We start from the raw sequence: 18,115 nt of genomic DNA, 5'->3' as shown, positions 1-18,115 counted from the left end.
TGGTGTGAATGACATTACTATTTGTCAGCCATTGAATGTCAAGGGGCTGATGTTCTTGGTGATGGCATAAATATTACTTGCTATTTGCTAACCCAAGCCTGGATATTGTCCCAGTCTCGTTGCATGTGGATATGGACTGCTTCAGTATCTGAGAGGTTGTAAGTGGTGCTCAATATTGTACAGTCATCAGCGTGCATCCTCACTTCTGACCTTAAAGATGGAGGAAAAGTCATTGTTGAAGCTGCTGAAGTTGGTTGGGTCTAGGACACTCCCCTGAGGAATTCCTGCAGAGATGTCCTGGACCTGAGATGACTGACCTCCAACAACCACAACCATCTTCCTATGTGTGAGGCATTATTCCAACCAGTGGAGAGTTTGCCCCCGATACCCATTCATTCCAATTTTGCCAGGGCTCCTTGATGCCACACTCGGTCCAATGCAGCCTTGATGTCAAGGGTTTCCATACCTCTGGAACTCAGCCCTTTTTGGCCATGTTTGAACCAAGGCTGGAATGAGGTCAGGAGCTGGATGGCCCTGGTGGAATTCAAACTGGGCGTCACTGAGCAGGTTATTGCTGAGCAGGTGCTGCTTAATAACACTGTTGATGACCCCTTCCATCACCTTACTGAGGATTGAAAGAAGACGAATGGGGCAATAATTGGCCGGTTGAATTTGTCCTGCTTTTTATATACATGACATGCCTGGGCAATCCTCCACATTGTCGGGTCGATGGTAATGTTGTGATTGTGCCAAAACAGCTTGGCTCATGGCATGGCAAATTCTGGAGTACAAGTCTTCAGTGCTATTCTGGGAATATTGACAGGGCCCATAACGTTTGCAGCAAGCAGTGCCTCCAGGTGTTTCTTGATACTGTGTGAAGTGATTTGAATTGGCTGAAGACAGGCATCTGTGATGGTGGTGATTTTTGGAAGGGGTGAGATGAACCATCCATTTGTTTTGTTACAATTGCTTCCACCTTTTTTTTTCACTGATGTGTTGGACTCCCCCATGTTGAGGGTAGAGATGTTTATCGTCTCCCCCACCCAATTATATTCTGTGCCTTTTCCATCTCAGTGCTTCTTTCCCTGTGGGGCATTCCTGTTGTGAAAATTCCCAATTTCCAGACATTTCCATTGTGGGATATTACCTGTATAGATATTCCCAGTTCCACGATATTCCCATTGAGGAATATTCCCAGTTACAACATAGAAGAACACTCCACTGATCATGTTGCTTTGCGTCCAAAGCCTAATCCAATTTTTTTTCCAGACTAACATAGGCTCCATCCTGACTGCAGTGAATCCCTACAAATGCATTGAGGGCCTGTACAGTGCCAACACAGTCGAGTTATACAGCAAACACCAGCTCGGAGAGCTTCCACCGCACATCTTTGCAATCGCCAATGAGTGTTACCACTGCTTGTGGAAACGCCAGGATAGTCAATGCATTCTCATCAGGTACGTAGGTTATACTGAATCCCAAAGGAGGCAGGTCAGGCATCACCAAAACTAATTCCAGTCTTCACCATCTCTTTCTTGTCAGTTTCAACAAACGATATTAATCAACTTGAGTTAGGAACAGGGAAAACAATTAGAACAACTATTTCCCATCCACCTCTCCACACTCCTTATTCTCATCTTCTCACCCATGATCCACATTCCCAAATACCCATGTTCTCCCCAATTTAGAGTCAACCACATTGTTATAGGTCTGGAGTCACATGTAGACCAGACCAGATAATCATAGCTGATTTCCTTTCCTAAAGAACAATATTGAACCAGAGAGATTTTTATAACAATCTGATATAGCCTTGTGCCATATTCACAGAAACCAACAGAGGAGATACCAGATTTATTATAAAATTTGCACACGGTATTCTCTCACTATTCAGACTGTTGATTATGCAACAACATCACTTCACACCCGTAACCTGAATTAGTGAAGTAGTTAAATGCTGGATACTCTAACTTGTGGATCTTTTACTCCCGGGCCTGTGACTGTAACCCACACAGTGGTGAAAGTGGAGCTGGTAAGACGGAAAGTACAAAGTTACTGCTTCAGTTTTTGTCTGTAACAAGCCAGAGATCGTTGGGAGGCTCATCTCAAGAGAGGAGCACGCATGTGGAACAAGCCATCCTGGGGAGCAGGTATGCAAACTATGAATCATACCCCGACAACTCAGCCCCCTCACTACCTCCAACATTTACAAGACAGAAACAGACTATTAAAACACTGCAATTTAGCCATTACTGAGAAGAGCATTCCTCCAGATCCGCTGATCAGCATAAAACAAACAATCTCATTGAAGAATATGTCATGGAAAATACACTGACTGTCACTGGGGTACAGTCCAACACACACTGACTCTCACTGGCATCGGGATCCCACCCACACTGACTCTCACTGGGGTACACTCCCACACACACTGACTCTCACTGGGGTACACTCCCACACACACTGACCCTCACTGGGGTACACTCCCACACACACTGACCCTCACTGGGGTACACTCCCACACACACTGACCCTCACTGGGGTACACTCCCACACACACTGACTCTCACTGAGGTACACTCCCACACACACTGACTCTCTTTGGGGTACGGCTCCCCACACACTGACCCTTATGCTGTACAGTCCCACACACACTGACTCTCACTGGGGGACACTCCCACCCACACTGCCTCTCACTGGGGTACAGTCCCACATACACTGACTCATGGGAGTATGGTCCAACCCAGACTGACTCTCTCAAGAGGGCAATATCTTGTTTTTCTAAAGCACCAGATGTTTCATCAGTGTATTTTGAAACAAGTTTTGACCTGAGTCACATTAGATCAGTTAGAGCAGAAGGCCAAGGTTTGTTGAAAAACGCTGCTTTTAAGGAGTATCTTGAAGGACGAAAGACAATTTGACAGATTTGGGGAAAGAATTCCAGAGTTAGTGCTAGCTACCCAAGAGCACAGTGCCAATGGTGGGGTAATTTAAATCCAAGGATGTGGAAGAGCCAGTATTAGAGGGTTTTGGATGTTTTGGGGTTTGAGGAGATTCAAGGGTAAGCAGGGGTGAGGACATGGAAGGATTTAAAAACAAAGATATGAATTTTAAAATCCAGATGCTGCTTGACCAGATCTAATTTGGGTGAGTGAACATAGGAGTAATCATGGAACAGGACCTTGTGTGAGTTGAGAAACTGGCAGCAGGAGCCACCCTCAGGTTTCAGTTTCAGCATTAACGATGAGAATCTTTCTCTACAGCCCAGTAATGGAAGCCTTTGGGAATGCCAGGACTGTTTACAACAACAACTCCAGCCGATTTGGGAAATTCATCCAGCTTCACTTTTCTCAGAATGGAAACATTCAGGGAGGTGCCATTGTTGACTGTATCCTTCTGTTCAAGGAGTGTGTGAAAAGGCTGTATCTGCCCACTGCCCTTTATCAATGACCCAGTCATTCCAGTTGGTCCTACAAACCAACTGTACAACTGTCCCCATTGCAGCAATAAACTAATAGCTAATGCAAAAACAGTAGAGTTTGGACTGAGATGTTTGGGAGTCAGTTGAAGGCTATTAGCTCAGGGGACTTGGGTTCGGGTTAGACATTGGGATTGAGATGAGTATGTGGGTTTTGAATTTGCGATGAATATTTCCAGTTTGGGGTTGGGTGAGTGTTTGGGTTTTGGGATTTAGTAAGGGTTTGGGTTTTGGAAAACAAAACCAGAAATTGCTGGAAAAGTTCAGCAAGTTTGACAGCATCTGGGAAGAGAAATCAGAGTTAATGTTTCAGGTCAGGTGATCCTTCCTCAAAGGTCTGAAAAAGGGTCTTTGGACCCAAAATGTTAACACTGATTTCTCTTCACGGATGCTGCCAGACCTGCTGAACTTTTACAGAAACTTCTGTTTTCATTTCTGATTTCCAGCATCTGCAGTTCTTTTGGTTTTTATTTGGGTTTTGGAATTGGGATGCGTATTTGAAGATTGGGATTGTGGTAATATTTGCAATTTGGGATTAAGGTGTGCTTGTTTGGAGTTTGGGAATGGGCTAAGTGATTGGAGTTTGTTTGATTGTGACCCTAGAATGTTAAGACCTCCAATCTACCAGCTCCCAGATGAAAATGAATTAAATGTGCAGATGACCCTTTAACATCCTTAACTCCTGATGCAGATTTACTGGAAAAGGTGAGCTCCCTCCACTTAGTATTGCACAGCACAAGAGGAAGTCATTCATTCTATTGGATCCATTCCACCATTCAGCCTGATCCTGGGAATTGATCCAGCTGCCTGTCCTCCGATTCCCTTCACCAAACAAGAATCTTATTGAATTCTTCGAGGAGGTGACCAAGCATGTGGATGAGGGTAGAGCAGTGGATGTAGTGTACATGGATTTTAGTAAGGCATTTGATAAGGTTCCCCATGGTAGGCTTATGCGGAAAGTCAGGAGGCATGGGATAGAGGGAAATTTGGCCAATTGGATAGAAAACTGGCTAACCGGTCGAAGTCAGAGAGTGGTGGTAGATGGTAAATATTCACCATGGAGTCCAGTTACAAGTGGAGTTCCGCAGGGATCAGTTCTGGGTCCTCTGCTGTTTGTAATTTTTATTAATGACTTAGAGGAGGGAGTCGAAGGGTGGGTCAGCAAATTTGCAGATGATACAAAGATAGGTGGAGTTGTGGACAGTGAGGAGGGCTGTTGTCGGCTGCAGAGGGACTTAGATATGATGCAGAGCTGGGCTGAGGAGTGGCAGATGGAGTTCAACCCTGCCAAGTGTGAGGTTGTCCATTTTGGAAGAACAAATAAGAATGCGGAATACAGGGTTAATGGTAGGGTTCTTGGTCAGGTGGAGGAACAGAGGGATCTTGGGGTCTATGTACATAGATCTTTGAAGGTTGCCACTCAGGTGGATAGAGTTTGTAAGAAGGCCTATGGAGTATTATCGTTCATTAGCAGAGGGATTGAATTCAAGAGTCGTGAGGTGATGTTGCAGCTGTACAGGACTTTGGTTAGGCCACATTTGGAGTACTGTGTGCAGTTCTGGTCGCCTCACTTTAGGAAAGATGTGGAAGCTTTGGAGAAGGTGCAGAGAAGATTTACCAGGATGTTGCCTGGAATGGAGAGTAGGTCGTACGAGGATAGGTTGAGAGTTCTCGGCCTTTTCTCGTTGGAACGGCGAAGGATGAGGGGTGACTTGATAGAGGTTTATAAGATGATCAGAGGAATAGATAGAGTAGACAGTCAGAAACTTTTTCCCCGGGTACAACAGAGTGTTACAAGGGGACATAAATTTAAGGTGAAGGGTGGAAGGTATAGGGGAGATGTCAGGGGTGAGTTCTTTACCCAGAGAGTGGTGGGGGCATGGAATGCGCTGCCCGTGGGAGTGGTAGAGTCAGATTCATTGGCGACCTTTAAGCGACATTTGGATAGGTACATGGATGGGTGCTTAATCTAGGATAGAAGTTCGGCACAACATCGTGGGCCGAAGGGCCTGTTCTGTGCTGTATTGTTCTATGTTTTATGTTCTATGTTCTAATCTATCCATCTCCTTTTAAAGGCTCAGTCAATCTCAGCTTGAACAGATTTACAACGGAGAGAGATCCAGATTTCAATTGCCTTTGATGTGATTCTGGTCCTGGCTTAAATTTTAACCTTCTGCCTCCCCTCAGTGGCGGAAAGAGTTTCTGCCCACCAGTTTTATGAGATCCTGTGATTGTTTGAACAAAATGTTTACCCATCCCTCATTGATCTTGAGAAGATGGTGTTGAGCTGTCTTGCATCTAATTGAGAGACTTGCTGAGCCATTTCAGAGATTAATAAAGAATTAACTGAATGTTATGGTTCTGGAGTCATGTATTATCCCAGACAGAGAAAGGACAGCAGATTTCCTCCTCTGAGTGACACTAAAGCAGAGAGTCAGCATGGCTTCATGAAAGGGAAATTATTTCTTTAATTATCATAGATTTTTGAAAGTCTCAACAGAGTGAATAGAGGGGAAGCGGTTGATGTATTATACCCACGTTTTGCCTTCCTCCCTATTGATTTCCAAATTGAGCATGATCAATAGCCAAGTCTCCATTGCCTTCTGGATAGAGAATTCCAAAGTGAGTTTTGAGAAGATTTGTAGCTCAGGTTGAGGTTTTGGATGTAGGTTTGCTCGCTGAGCTGGAAGGTTCATTTCCAGATGTTTCGTTACCCTGCTAGGTAGCATCTTCAGTGGTCCTCAGGTGAAGCAATGATGAAAATTCCTGCTTTCTATTTATATTTTTGGATTTCTTTGGGTTGGTGATGTCATTTCCTGTGGTGAAGCCACTTCCTGTTCCTTTTCTCAGGTGGTGATAGATGGGGTCTAACTTGATGTGTTTGATAGAGTTCTGGTTGGAATGCCATGCCTCTAGAAGTTCTCATGCATGTCTTTGTATGGCTTGTCCTAGAATGTGTTGTCTGAGTTGAAGTGGTGTCCTTCCTCATCTGTACCTAAGGATGCTAGTGAGAGATGGACACCACTTTGACTGGGACAACGCATCCATCCGAGGACAAGCCAAACAAAGACACGCATGAGAATTCCTAGAGGTATGGAATTCCAACCGGAACTCTATCAATAAACACATAGAGTTAGATCCCATCTACCACCCCCTGCGAAAAGGAAGGGGAAATGACTTCACCACAGGAAATGACATCACCAACCCAAAGAAACCCAAACATATAAATAGAAAGTAGGAATCTTCAGCATTGCTTCACCTGAGGCCCACTGAAGATCTTATCTAGTAGGGTAATGAAACATTTAGAAGTGAACCTTGCAGCTCAGCAAGCAAACCTACATCCAAGAGAATTCCAAAGATTCAGCACCCTTCCACTGAAGAATTTCCCCTCATTTCAGTCTAAAATGGCCTGCCCTGTATTCTGAGACTATGGGCCTGGTTCCATCCCCCTTCTTCAACCTGGACCAACATCCTTACTGCATCTGCCCTGTTGATCGCTATAATTACATTGCATGCATCAATTCAATCACCTCACTGTTCAAAATTCCAGAGAATCCAGACCCAGGCTCCTCAATTTCTTCTTGATGGACAGTTCTACCTATCCAGGAATCAGTCCAGTGATTCGTTCACTGCACTCTGTCAATGGAAACTATCCTTTTAGCTGAAGGTGGTTGTGACTATTTCAGAATCTGGCCTAGCTTAGGCTAGGATGGGATACAGGCCTTTATCTCTCTGAGAGGAAGGGATGCAGTTTTATTCTCATTAATTATAAGAGGGGATTATCTTGTCTGAGTTGTGGTTAATTTCCTGTGTCTCCTCATCTCTGGTGACCCACACCCACTTCATCATCTCTCATGCTGTTCTGATTCTGCTCTGACCCTTCACCCTACAGTGATCCCTTGCCCAGCTCTAACCCTTGCTCTGTGATAATGTTTGGTGATCTTTGGCCCATGGTAACTTCTGTTCTCTGGTGACTCCTTGCTCTGTAGTGACTTCCAGTGACCCTTTCTCTGTGGTTACCCCTCACCAGTGACTGCTCACCACCTGCTGACCTATGTATTTTATCCCTCATGTGAGAGTGCGGTGAGGGTGAGGAATGCTCTACTTTCCAACAGATGCTGATGATATTGATGCTTTTTCCAGAACCGAGTGGTCAGACAGAATCCAGCTGAAAGGAATTACCATATCTTCTACGCTCTGCTGGCTGGAACCCACTCACAGCAGAAAGGTGAGCAAGGGATGTGATCTGGGTCATGACAATGGCCTTCACCCAGGGTTTATTCCCTGTGGATAAACCAACATACTCTCGCTTACCCTTGCTGTCAGTGCCCAGAGAATTCTCACGTTCCAGAGGTTCAAAGGCCGCTTCCACAGCACAGGAAACCTGATCCATCACCTCCACTCATCCTCTCTTGAATCCCTCTTCTTCCCCATCCTATCCTGTCCCACTCTATCTACAATATGGGAATGATTGGAATGGGGGAGGAGGGAGACTAGAGGAGGGGATTGGGAGAAGTCAAAACAGGTGGTGATGGCCATGGGGAAGGCGTTAGTTTTTGAAATGTAAGAGTCTGGAATCTGTCTTCCTTCTGCTGATCTGTGTGTTTGTCTATTCTCCAATTGGGCAGAGGCCTTGTACCTGTCAGACATGGAATCCTATCATTACCTGAGGAAGTCCGGTTGTGTGAATAACAAGAATCTGGACGACAAACTGATGTTTGAGAAAGTGATGGTGAGTTGAAAGAGGCCGATTTCACTGTGTATTGGTTGACCACACCAAAGAAGGTTGGAGTTTATAAGTAGGTCAATGGTCAGCAGCTGGATTTGGAACAGGGATCAAAGGTCAAATTTTTGGGGAGTTGTGTTTCGATTGGCAGAATTAGGAGAATGGGACAAATAAACTGATTGAACTGGGAGTTGATGAGTCCCCAGGTCCAGATGGATTTCATACTGAGGGTCTTAAAGAGGTAGCTAATGAGATAGTTGATGTGTTGATGCTAATCTTTCAAATGTCTCTAGATCCAGGAAAAGTTCCATCCAACTGGAAAGTAGCAAATGTCATCCTCTTATCTAAGAAGGGAGGAAGGCAGAAAATGGGAAACTATCACTAGTTTGTTTGACATATTTTATCGGGAAGCTGTTAGAATCAAAGTTGCACTGTCTTGACCCGAAGAAGTAGAATAAGCCTACCAGACAGTTAATTTTAGCAGGTCATGAAACCAACGTCTTCTCCTGTGGCAGAATAAGAATCAATTCCTGGAGGCTCCAAAAGTTAGAAATGGCAAAAGCAATGGAACAGCTGTTTTCCTTTCCTCCCTTGCTCCGTTAATCACCAACTCCACTTTGCATTATAAATCACACCTCCTAAGGCAACATTAAATGTTTGCAGATGGATAGAGATAGGTTAAGTGACTGGGGCAAAGTATCATGGGGGAAAATTAGGAACATTGATGTGAAGGGAAATATGTGAAACTCTGCGCCTTACTCATGTTCAAAACACACATTTTTACTACAACTGCCAGTGATGTCACTCAGATTGACCACACTTGTTTTGGTGCTGCCATGCTTTTTATTACCAGTAAAGCATTTCCCAAATGTGCATGAGCAGAATCTTCAGGGGTTTTAGGAGACACACAGCAAGGAAATATTCTCTCTCAGAGAGCTGTGTGACTTTGGAACACTGCCTCAGAGGGTGGGAGAGGCAGGTTTGCTGAGTATTTTTATGATAGAGGTGGATAATTTCTTAAAACAAAAACAGTCATTGCTGGTGAAACTCGGGAGATCTGGCAGCATCTGTGGGAAGAAAGCAGAGTTAACGTTTGAGACTGGTGCCTCTTCATCAGAACTGAAGGAAAAAGAGGTATTTATGCTGAGGACAAGGTTCGGGGGTTGGGGGCAGGAAAGAGAGGTGAGCAGATCCCAGAGAGATAGATGGAGAGAGAGAGATGATAAGGGTGGGCAGCCGAGATTATAGGCCGGGATAGAAGAGAAGATGAGTAAATGACAATTGGAGCTGAGTGTGGAAGACCATGGGTAGGCTCTGCTGAAAGCAACCTGTGTCAGGACAGGATGTTGGTGGGGAGAGGGGAGAGGGTGTAAAAACATAGACAGATGGAATCAGGCTTCAAAATTATTGAACTCTATGTTGAGTCCTGAAGGTTGCAGGGTCCCCAAATGAGGCACTGTTCTTCAGCTTTTGCTGAGCTTCACTGGAACACTGTAGCAGACCTGTGACTGAAATGTTGGCACGGGAACGCAGTGGTGTGCTGAAGTGGCAGGCAACTGGAAGCTTGGAGTCATTTTTATGGACAACACATCAGTGATCTGCAAAGTAGTAACTCAGCCTGTGTTTCATCTCCCGAGTGTAGGGAAGACCACACTGTGAGCAGTTAATACAGTAAACTAGACTGAATGAAATGCAGGTAAAATGCTGCTTCTCCTGGGAGGTGTAACTGGACCTTGGATAAGGAGGAGGGAGGATGTAATTGGGCAGGTGTTACACCTTCTGCAATTACAGGCGAAGGTGCCGTGGGTGTTGGGAGTGGAGGAGGAGTGGAGGGAGGGAGCGGTCCCTGTGGAAGTCCTAAGGGAAGGGAGGGGAATGCGTGTCTGGTCAGGGCATCCCACTCTAGGTGACAGAAATGGCAGCAAATGATCCTTTGATCAAGGAGGCTGGTGGGATGGTACCAGGGGAACCGCTTTGTTGTTGTGGGAGGGAAGAGAAGGAGTGAGGGTAGCAGTATGGGAAATGGGTCAGACATAGCTGAAGGCCCTGGGGAATCCTCAGCTGAGCAAAAAAGGTGGATACTTCTGAGGGCTCACTTTGGAACATGACATCATTGAAGTAATGGAGATGGAGAAACTTGGAGAATGGGGAGGAGTCCTTCTAGGAAGCAAAGTGTGAGGATTTATGGTTGAAGTAACGGTGGGAGTTGATTGGTTTGTACTGAATATCGGTGACCATCCTAAGCCCAGAAATGAAAACTGATGTCGAGGTAGGGAAGGTAAGAGCAGGGTGGAAATTGGAAGCAAAATTGATAAATGTTTCCAGTTCTGGATGAGAAAGTGAAGCAGCACCAATGATATTATTGGTGTACCAGGAGGTAGAATTGTTGGTGGGATCCGAGTAGGATTGGCACAAGGAGCATTCCAGGTACCCTATAAAGAGACAGAATTGGGGCCCAATCAGATACCCATGGCCACACCTTTATTTATCTGAAGGAAGTGAGAGGTGTCAAAGGAGAAGTCATTCAAAATGAGCATGAGCTCAGCCAAGCAGAAGAAGAATCACCGAACCCGAAACATTAACTCTGCTTTCTCTCCAGAGATGCTGCCAGTCCTGCTGAGATTTTCTAACAATTTCTGATATTGTTTCAGTCAGGCAGAGGAGGGTGGTAGTGACGGGGACCTTTCCAGGAAAAGTGGAGAGCCTTGAGGCCATCCTGTGTTATAAGCAATCCATTCCGTAGCAGAACCACGATGTGGTTGGCTTAAAAAAAGGAGTAATCCGGTAAAGGGTTTGCACGTCCAATGGTGAAGAGGAGTTGGCTGGTGCCCACAAACTGGACATTTTGAAACAGATGTTAAGCATCAGAATCGCTGATATATGTGGGGATGAACCGGACAAGGGCAGAAAAATCCAGTTGAGAGAGAAGGAAATAAGTTCCATGGGGCAGGCACAGGCAGAAACAATGGGTCTGCCCGGGTCATTTTGTTTGTGAATTTTGGAGAGAAGGTAGAAGTGGGTTGTATAGGGTTGGAAGAGAGGGGAAATCTCCAGATAAGGTGAGGTTGGTGACAGTCAACACTATGGCCTGATGCTCAATAGTGGGGTCATGGTCTGGGGGAGGTAGGAGGTAATACCTGAGAGAAAGTGCTTAGCCTCCACAATGCAGAGTCAAAAAGTGCAGCGCTGGAAAAGTACAGCTGGTCAGGAGACTCAGTGTTTCGAGCATAAGCTCTTCATCAGGAATGTTGAAGATTCCCGATAAAGAGCTTTTGCCTGAAACGTCGTCTCTTTGGCTCCTCAGATGCTGCCTGACCTGCTGTGCTTCTCCAGCACCACACTTTCCACTCTGATCTCCAGCATCTGCAGTCCTCACTTTCTCCTCCGCAACTTAAAGGTCAGGATGCCAGACTATAACAGCATCACCCTTTTTGGCAGGTTTGATGACAACATCAGGATTTGATCTGGCTGACAGCATGGTCAATTTAGAGGGAGAAAATTTCTCTGCCCCTCCCACCAACCCTGCTCTACAACCCCTAAAAAATGAGACGAAGATGAGCCATGTCACATTGTCAGTTCTCAGATCAAGTGCAGGTAAAAGGTCAGAGAGAGGTGCCTAGGTGGAGGGACAGTGTTGGAGGTGAGTGAGGAGGTCTGTGGGATGGGAGGGGTTTGCTGTCCAAAAGGGTAGGCACAGAGGAGTGGGAAGAAGAGTTGAAAATTCATTTGAGGTGGGAGTGCAGGGGACAAAACTAAGACCTTTGCTGAGTACAGAATGTTCAGCATCAGAGAGCGGACAGTCAGAAGGTATTGTAGAAGTTCATGTTGGGCAGATGAATGAAAAATTATTGTGTCATATAGGGATATGCAATTCAAACATAAATAGATTAGCCATAATCTTACTGAATGGGAGAATGATGAAGGTAGGGCAGTGGGTGTGGTGTACGTGGATTTTAGCAAGATGTTTGACAAAGGTTTCCCATGGTATGCTCATTCAGAAAGTAAGGAGACATGCGAAACAGGGAAATCTGGCTGTCTGGATGCAGAATTGGCGGGCCCATAGAAGACAGAGGGTGGAGGAAGATGGCAAGTATCTGGATTAGTGGTGCTGGAAGAGCACAGCAAGTATTCAGCCTGGAGCTCAGTGACCAGGGGAACCTCTACTCTTTGTGATTTTTATAAATGACTTGGGTGAGGAAGTGGAAGGATGGGTTAGTAAACTGCCAATGACACAAAGTTTGGTGGAATGATGGATGGTGTGGAGGGCTGTTGTAGGTTGTAGCAGGATATTGACAGATTGCAGACAGTGAGGACTGCAGATGCTGGAGATCAGAGTCAAAAAGTGTGTTGCTGGAAAAGCGCAGCAGGTCCAGCATCTGAGGAGCAGGGGAATTGACGTTTAATGTGTAAGTCCTTCATCAGGAATGTGATTGCAGAACTGGGCTGAGAAGTGGCAGATGGAGTTCAACCTGGATAAGTGGAAATTAATTCCCTTTGGAAGTCGAATTTGAATGAACAATACAGAGTTAAAGGTAGGATTCTTGGCAGTGTGGAGGAACAGAGGGATCTTAGGGTCCACGTACCTAGATCCCTCAAAGATGGCACCCATATAGATAGGGTTTTTAAGAAGGCAAATGGTGTACTGCTTTCATTAGCAGGGAAATTTGCATGAGAATAAAAGGTTAAGAGGGGTTAGATCGGGTAGACAGTGAGAGCCTCAGATGGTGATGGCTAGCACAAGGGAGAGCCCCTCCAATCGCCACCAGGACAGAACCCCACGGAACATTTCAGAGAACACCTTTGGGACACCTGCACCAACCAACCCAACCACCCCGTGGCTGAACACTTTAACTCCCCCTCCCACTCCACCAAGGACATGCAGGTCCTTGGCCTCCACCGTCGCCAGACCATAGCAACACGACGCCTGGAGGAAAAGCGCCTCATCTTATCCCTGAGAACCATCCAACCACAAGGGATGAATGCAGATTTCTCCAGCTTCCTCATTTCCCCTCCCCCTACCTTATCTCAGTCCCAACCCTCGGACTCAGCACCGCCTTCTTGACCTGCAATCTTCGTCCCGACCTCTCCGCCCCCAACCCCTCTCCGGCCTATCACCCTCACCTTAACCTCCTTCCACCTATCGCATTCCCAACGCCCCTCCCCCAAGTCCCTCCTCCCTACCTTTTATCTTAGCCTGATTGGCACACCTTCCTCATTCCTGAAGAAGGGCTTATGCCCGAAACGTCGATTCTCCTGCTCCTTGGATGCTGCCTTACCTGCTGCGCTTTTCCAGCAACACACTTTTCAGCTCTGATCTCCAGCATCTGCAGTCCTCACTTTCTCCCTGCCTAATCAATGCCCATTTAAATGCTCTTAAAGTTGGTGAGTCTACTACTGTTGCAGGTGGGGCATTCTATGCCTCAACTACTCTCTGAGTAAAGAAACTACCTCTAACGTCTGTCCTATATCCATCCCCCCTCAATTTAAAGCTATCTCCCTCGTGCTAGCCATCACCATCTGAGGAACAAGGCTCTCACTGTCTACCCGACCTAACCCTTTTTTTGTCTTCTACGTCTCAATTAAGTCACCTCTTAACCTTTTATTCTCATACAAAACAGTCTCAAGTCCCTCAGCCTTTCCTCATAAGACCTTCCCTCCATATCAGGCAGCATCTGAGTAAATCTCCTCTGCACCCTTTCCAAAGCTTCTTATAATGCGGTGATCAGGACTGTATAATAAAACAGTGAAGGGTTTGTAGGTTAGTCCGATCTTAAAGTAGGATAGAAGGCTGCCACAACATCGAGGGCTGAAGGCCTGTACTGTGCCATACTGTTCTATGTTAAGAGGAGCAGGAGTCTGATTGTCCTACTCCTGCTCCTAATTCATATGAATGTGACGGAATATCGATATCAATATCAATATCAATATCAATATCAATATCAATATCAATATCAATATGAATATCCTCTTTGAAATGCTGAAGCTGTTGATTATGAATCTTTTCCCCTCTCCAGGCTGCTTTCTCGGTCATGGAGTTTGACAGTGAGGAGATCCATGATATTTTCAAGTTGCTGTCTGGAGTTTTACAGCTTGGAAATATTGAGTTCATCACTGCTGGAGGTGCCCAGATAACAACCAAAGAAGGTACATGAAGGCTGGGCTGGGGGCTTGCACTGTAAGGAGGTAAGGTCGGGGGTTACGGATTGTGAATGTCAAGTGTTTATGGGAGAAGTTGGCAATGGTCTGGTAACAACTGATCTGAAAATCAGTCATTCATCAGGAATTTATTGGTTACACAGTTTGTTGGTTTATCTAAAACCCACATAAGTTATGAAGCAGACATTGCAACTTGCAGGTCCACCAAATAACAGTCAGGCAGAGTTGTAGTATTGTATACATGGAGTCTTTGAAGTTAAATTCCCTGAATAATATAGTACACAAACATCCCCTCTTTTCTAAGACCATTTAACTATTTGCAATTAAAAGTCAGCCTTTGAGTCGCTATTGTAAGTAGGGAATTTGCTGATACATCCAGAATTTGTGATGTTGAATTTGAATTAAGATGTTGATGATTACCCTCAGTCATGCTGTCTGTTGTTCTGCTTGTGTGTAGTTTTTTTTCCTCTCTTGGGAATGCAGTTACTGTTTCACCATTTGTTTATGCTGATGCTCCACAGCCAAGTATTTTCCCCAGACGAGCTACTCCCTCACTTTCCAGGCTGTTTTGAGTGGTTCTGATCTTCTTGGCAATCACTATTTTGAATTTTGAGAGTTTCAAACTCATTTTGAAGTTTCTGGTTTAAACATAAGAACTAAGAGCAGGAGTAGGGCATCCACCCTGCTCGATCCTGCTCTGACATCTGCCATTTAATATGATTATGGTTGACCTTATCTTGGTCTCCACTCCACTTTGCTGTCCACTCCCCATTATCTATTAACCCATACTAATATGTGTATGTCCTCCTTAAATTTACACAACATCCTGACATCTTCTGGGATAGAGAATTCCACTCAATTCTATCAAGACACTGATATTCCATCTCATCTCTGTTTTAAATCTGCTACTCCTTGTCCTAAAACTATGATTTCTTATTCTAGATTGTCCTACAAGGGTAAACGTCCTTTCGACATCTACTTTGTTAATCCCCTTTCACATCTGATATACCTCCATTCGATCTCCTCTCATCCTTGAGCATATTGAGCGTATAGGCCTAACATAATCAATCTCTCCTCAGAAGATGCACAGTTCCTTTCTAGAATTAATCTCGTGAACCTGTTCTGAATTGCCTTCAATGCAATAACATCTTCCTCTAGTAAAGGGACCAAAATTATGTGCAATATTCCAGATGTGATCTCAGCAATGCCATGTACAATTACATCAGCATTACATCCCTGCGTTTTTTAGCATCCCCAAATGGATATCCTCACACTTATCCACATTAAACTCCATCTGACAAATTTTCGCCCATTCACCTAACCTATCCATATTTATTTGTAAATTTATTTTTTCTTCATTGCAACTTACTTTCCCACCTATTTTTGTGTCATCTGCAAATTTAGAACATAGAACATAGAAACGTACGGCATAGAACAGGCCCCTTGGCCCACAAAGTTGTGCTGAGCATTAATCCTAATGTAAAATTTAACCTATGCACCCCTCAGCTCACTGCTATCCATGTGCATGTCCAGCAGTCGCTTAAATGTCCCGAATGACTCTGCTTCCACCACCACAGCTGGCAACACATTCCATGCATTCACAACTCTTTGCGTAAAGAACCTACCTCTGACGTCTCCTCTATACCTTTCTCCTAATATCTTCAAACTATAACCCCTCATGCCAGTCAATCCTGCCCTAAAGAAAAGTCTCTGGCTATTCCTCTCATTATCTTATATACGTTGATCAGGTCACTTCTCTTCCTCCTTTTCTCCAGAGAGAAAAATCCAAGCATAGTCAACCTCTCTTCCTAAGACCAGTCCTCTAGTCCAGGCAGCATCCCGATAAACCTTCTTTGCACCCTCTCCAAAGCCTCTGTATCTTTCCTATAGTAGGGTGACCAGAACAATATTCCAAGTGTGGTCTCACCAGGGACTTGTACAGCTGAAGCAAAACCTTGCGGCTCTTAAACTCGATCCCTTTGTTAATAAAAGGCAAAACACCATATGCTTTCTTAACAACCCTATCCACTTGGGTGGCAACTTTGAGGGATCCATGCACTTGCACACCCAGATCCCTCTGTTCCTCCACACTGCCAAGAATCTATCTTTAATCCTCTATTCGGCATTCAAATTTGACCTTCCAAAATGCATCACTTCGCATTTATCCAGGTTGAACTCCATTTGTCATTTCTCAACCCAGCTCTGCATCCTCTATACGTCGCACTGCAGCCTGCAATAGCCCTCGATACTATCGATGACACCTCCAACCTTTGTGTCATCTGCAAATTTACTAACCCACCCCTCAACCTCCTCATCCAAGTCATTCATAAAAACTACAAAGAGCAGAGGCCCAACAACAGAGCCCTGTGGGACTTCACTCAACACTGACCTCGAGGCAGAATACTTTCTAACTCCAACCACTCTCTGCCTTCTGTCAGCCAGCCAATTCTGAATCCAGACAGCCAAATCTCCCTGTATTCCATACTTTTTGACTTTATGAATGAGCCTATCATGAGGAACATTATCAAATGCCTTGCTGAAATCCATATATTCCATATCCATTACTTGACCTTCATTAACCGGTCTTGTCACCTCCTCAAAGAACTCAGTAAGATTTGTGACCTGCCCCTCACAAAGCCATGCTGACTGCCTTTAATCACGCTATGCTTTTCCAAATAGTCATAAATCCTATCCCTCAGAATTCTTTCCAACAAATTCTGACCACAAACGTAAGACTGACTGGTCTGTAATTGCCAGGGATTTCCCTATTACCCTTCTTGAAAAGAGGAACAACATTCGCCTCCTTCCAATCCTTTGGTACAACTCCTGTGGTGAATGAAGAGGTAAAGATCTTCGCCAGCGGCTTAGCTTCCCGGAGCAGCCCAGGATAAATCTGGTCTGGCCGTGGGGGCTTATCAATCTTAATGTTTTCCAAAATTTCCAGCACATCAACTTGATCTGGTCAAGCCTGTATCCCAGCTCCTCAAAGTTCTCATTCACAACAAGGTCCCTTTCCTTAGTTTTTTGCTTCAATTTTCACTCATTTAGGGCATCCCTATCTGCTCCGACTCCATACACAAATTCACTATGCTATCCCTGACTGACTCTACCTTCTCCCTGATCATTCTCTTATTCCTCACGAATAGTAAAATGCTTTTGCCAAGCTTTTTTCATGGCCTTTGCTGCCTCTCCTCAGTCCATTTCTGAGTTCCTTTCTAGCAAGCCTGTAATCCTCTAAAGCTGTGCTGGATCCTTGCTTCCTCCATCTTATGTAAGCAAATTTGGACATAGAAAATTCTATCTTTGCATCCAGGTCAATAATATCGATTGTAAATAGTTGTAGCCTGAGGACTGAACCCTGTGGCGCCCTGTGATTACATCTTGCTGACCAGGAAAAGACAAATTTCTCTGGATTCTCTACCCTGGATTCTTCTAATTTTATCAGTGTTAGCTTTCTGTTGATGCAGTATAATTTCTTTTTCTTAACCTTAAAACAGGTACTCCAACTTTTTTTCCAGTTATTTTCCTCGATGCTTGGCCCTCTTCCATTTGCAGCTTTAGTTATTTTAGTTTAATCTAAACCCTGTTTCAGCTCTTTCACTACAGCATCATTACTGCTGTTTAATTTGGAAAGGGTACTGTACCCAGGGTGATTTGCAGCTCTGTGTTATATGCACTGCATATCTCCACCTGCTTTTGTAGGTCTGTCTTTTCCCCCAACATTGCTTAGAGCCCAAATTGATGTTTCTGTAGCTGTTCCT

General features: G+C 44.8%; 1 protein-coding gene across 1 annotated transcript in view; it reads left to right on the top strand.

The window, feature by feature from the left end:
* LOC140482516 (unconventional myosin-X-like) overlaps nucleotides 1–18,115 on the top strand; it is a 256,377-nt gene that overhangs the window by 36,114 nt on the left and 202,148 nt on the right. Inside the window, exons 4-10 of the mRNA XM_072580068.1 lie at nucleotides 1,270–1,457; nucleotides 2,013–2,147; nucleotides 3,258–3,382; nucleotides 4,164–4,177; nucleotides 7,616–7,700; nucleotides 8,101–8,204; nucleotides 14,213–14,342. Coding sequence (XP_072436169.1) covers nucleotides 1,270–1,457; nucleotides 2,013–2,147; nucleotides 3,258–3,382; nucleotides 4,164–4,177; nucleotides 7,616–7,700; nucleotides 8,101–8,204; nucleotides 14,213–14,342 — 781 coding nt within the window. The remainder of the gene's footprint in view (nucleotides 1–1,269; nucleotides 1,458–2,012; nucleotides 2,148–3,257; nucleotides 3,383–4,163; nucleotides 4,178–7,615; nucleotides 7,701–8,100; nucleotides 8,205–14,212; nucleotides 14,343–18,115) is intronic.

The sequence above is a fragment of the Chiloscyllium punctatum genome, chromosome 10 (assembly GCF_047496795.1).
Source record: "Chiloscyllium punctatum isolate Juve2018m chromosome 10, sChiPun1.3, whole genome shotgun sequence".
In the NCBI taxonomy this organism is placed as follows: Eukaryota; Metazoa; Chordata; class Chondrichthyes; order Orectolobiformes; family Hemiscylliidae; genus Chiloscyllium; species Chiloscyllium punctatum.
Note: the sequence above shows the minus strand (reverse complement) of the source record. Positions and strands in the feature narration are given on the sequence as shown.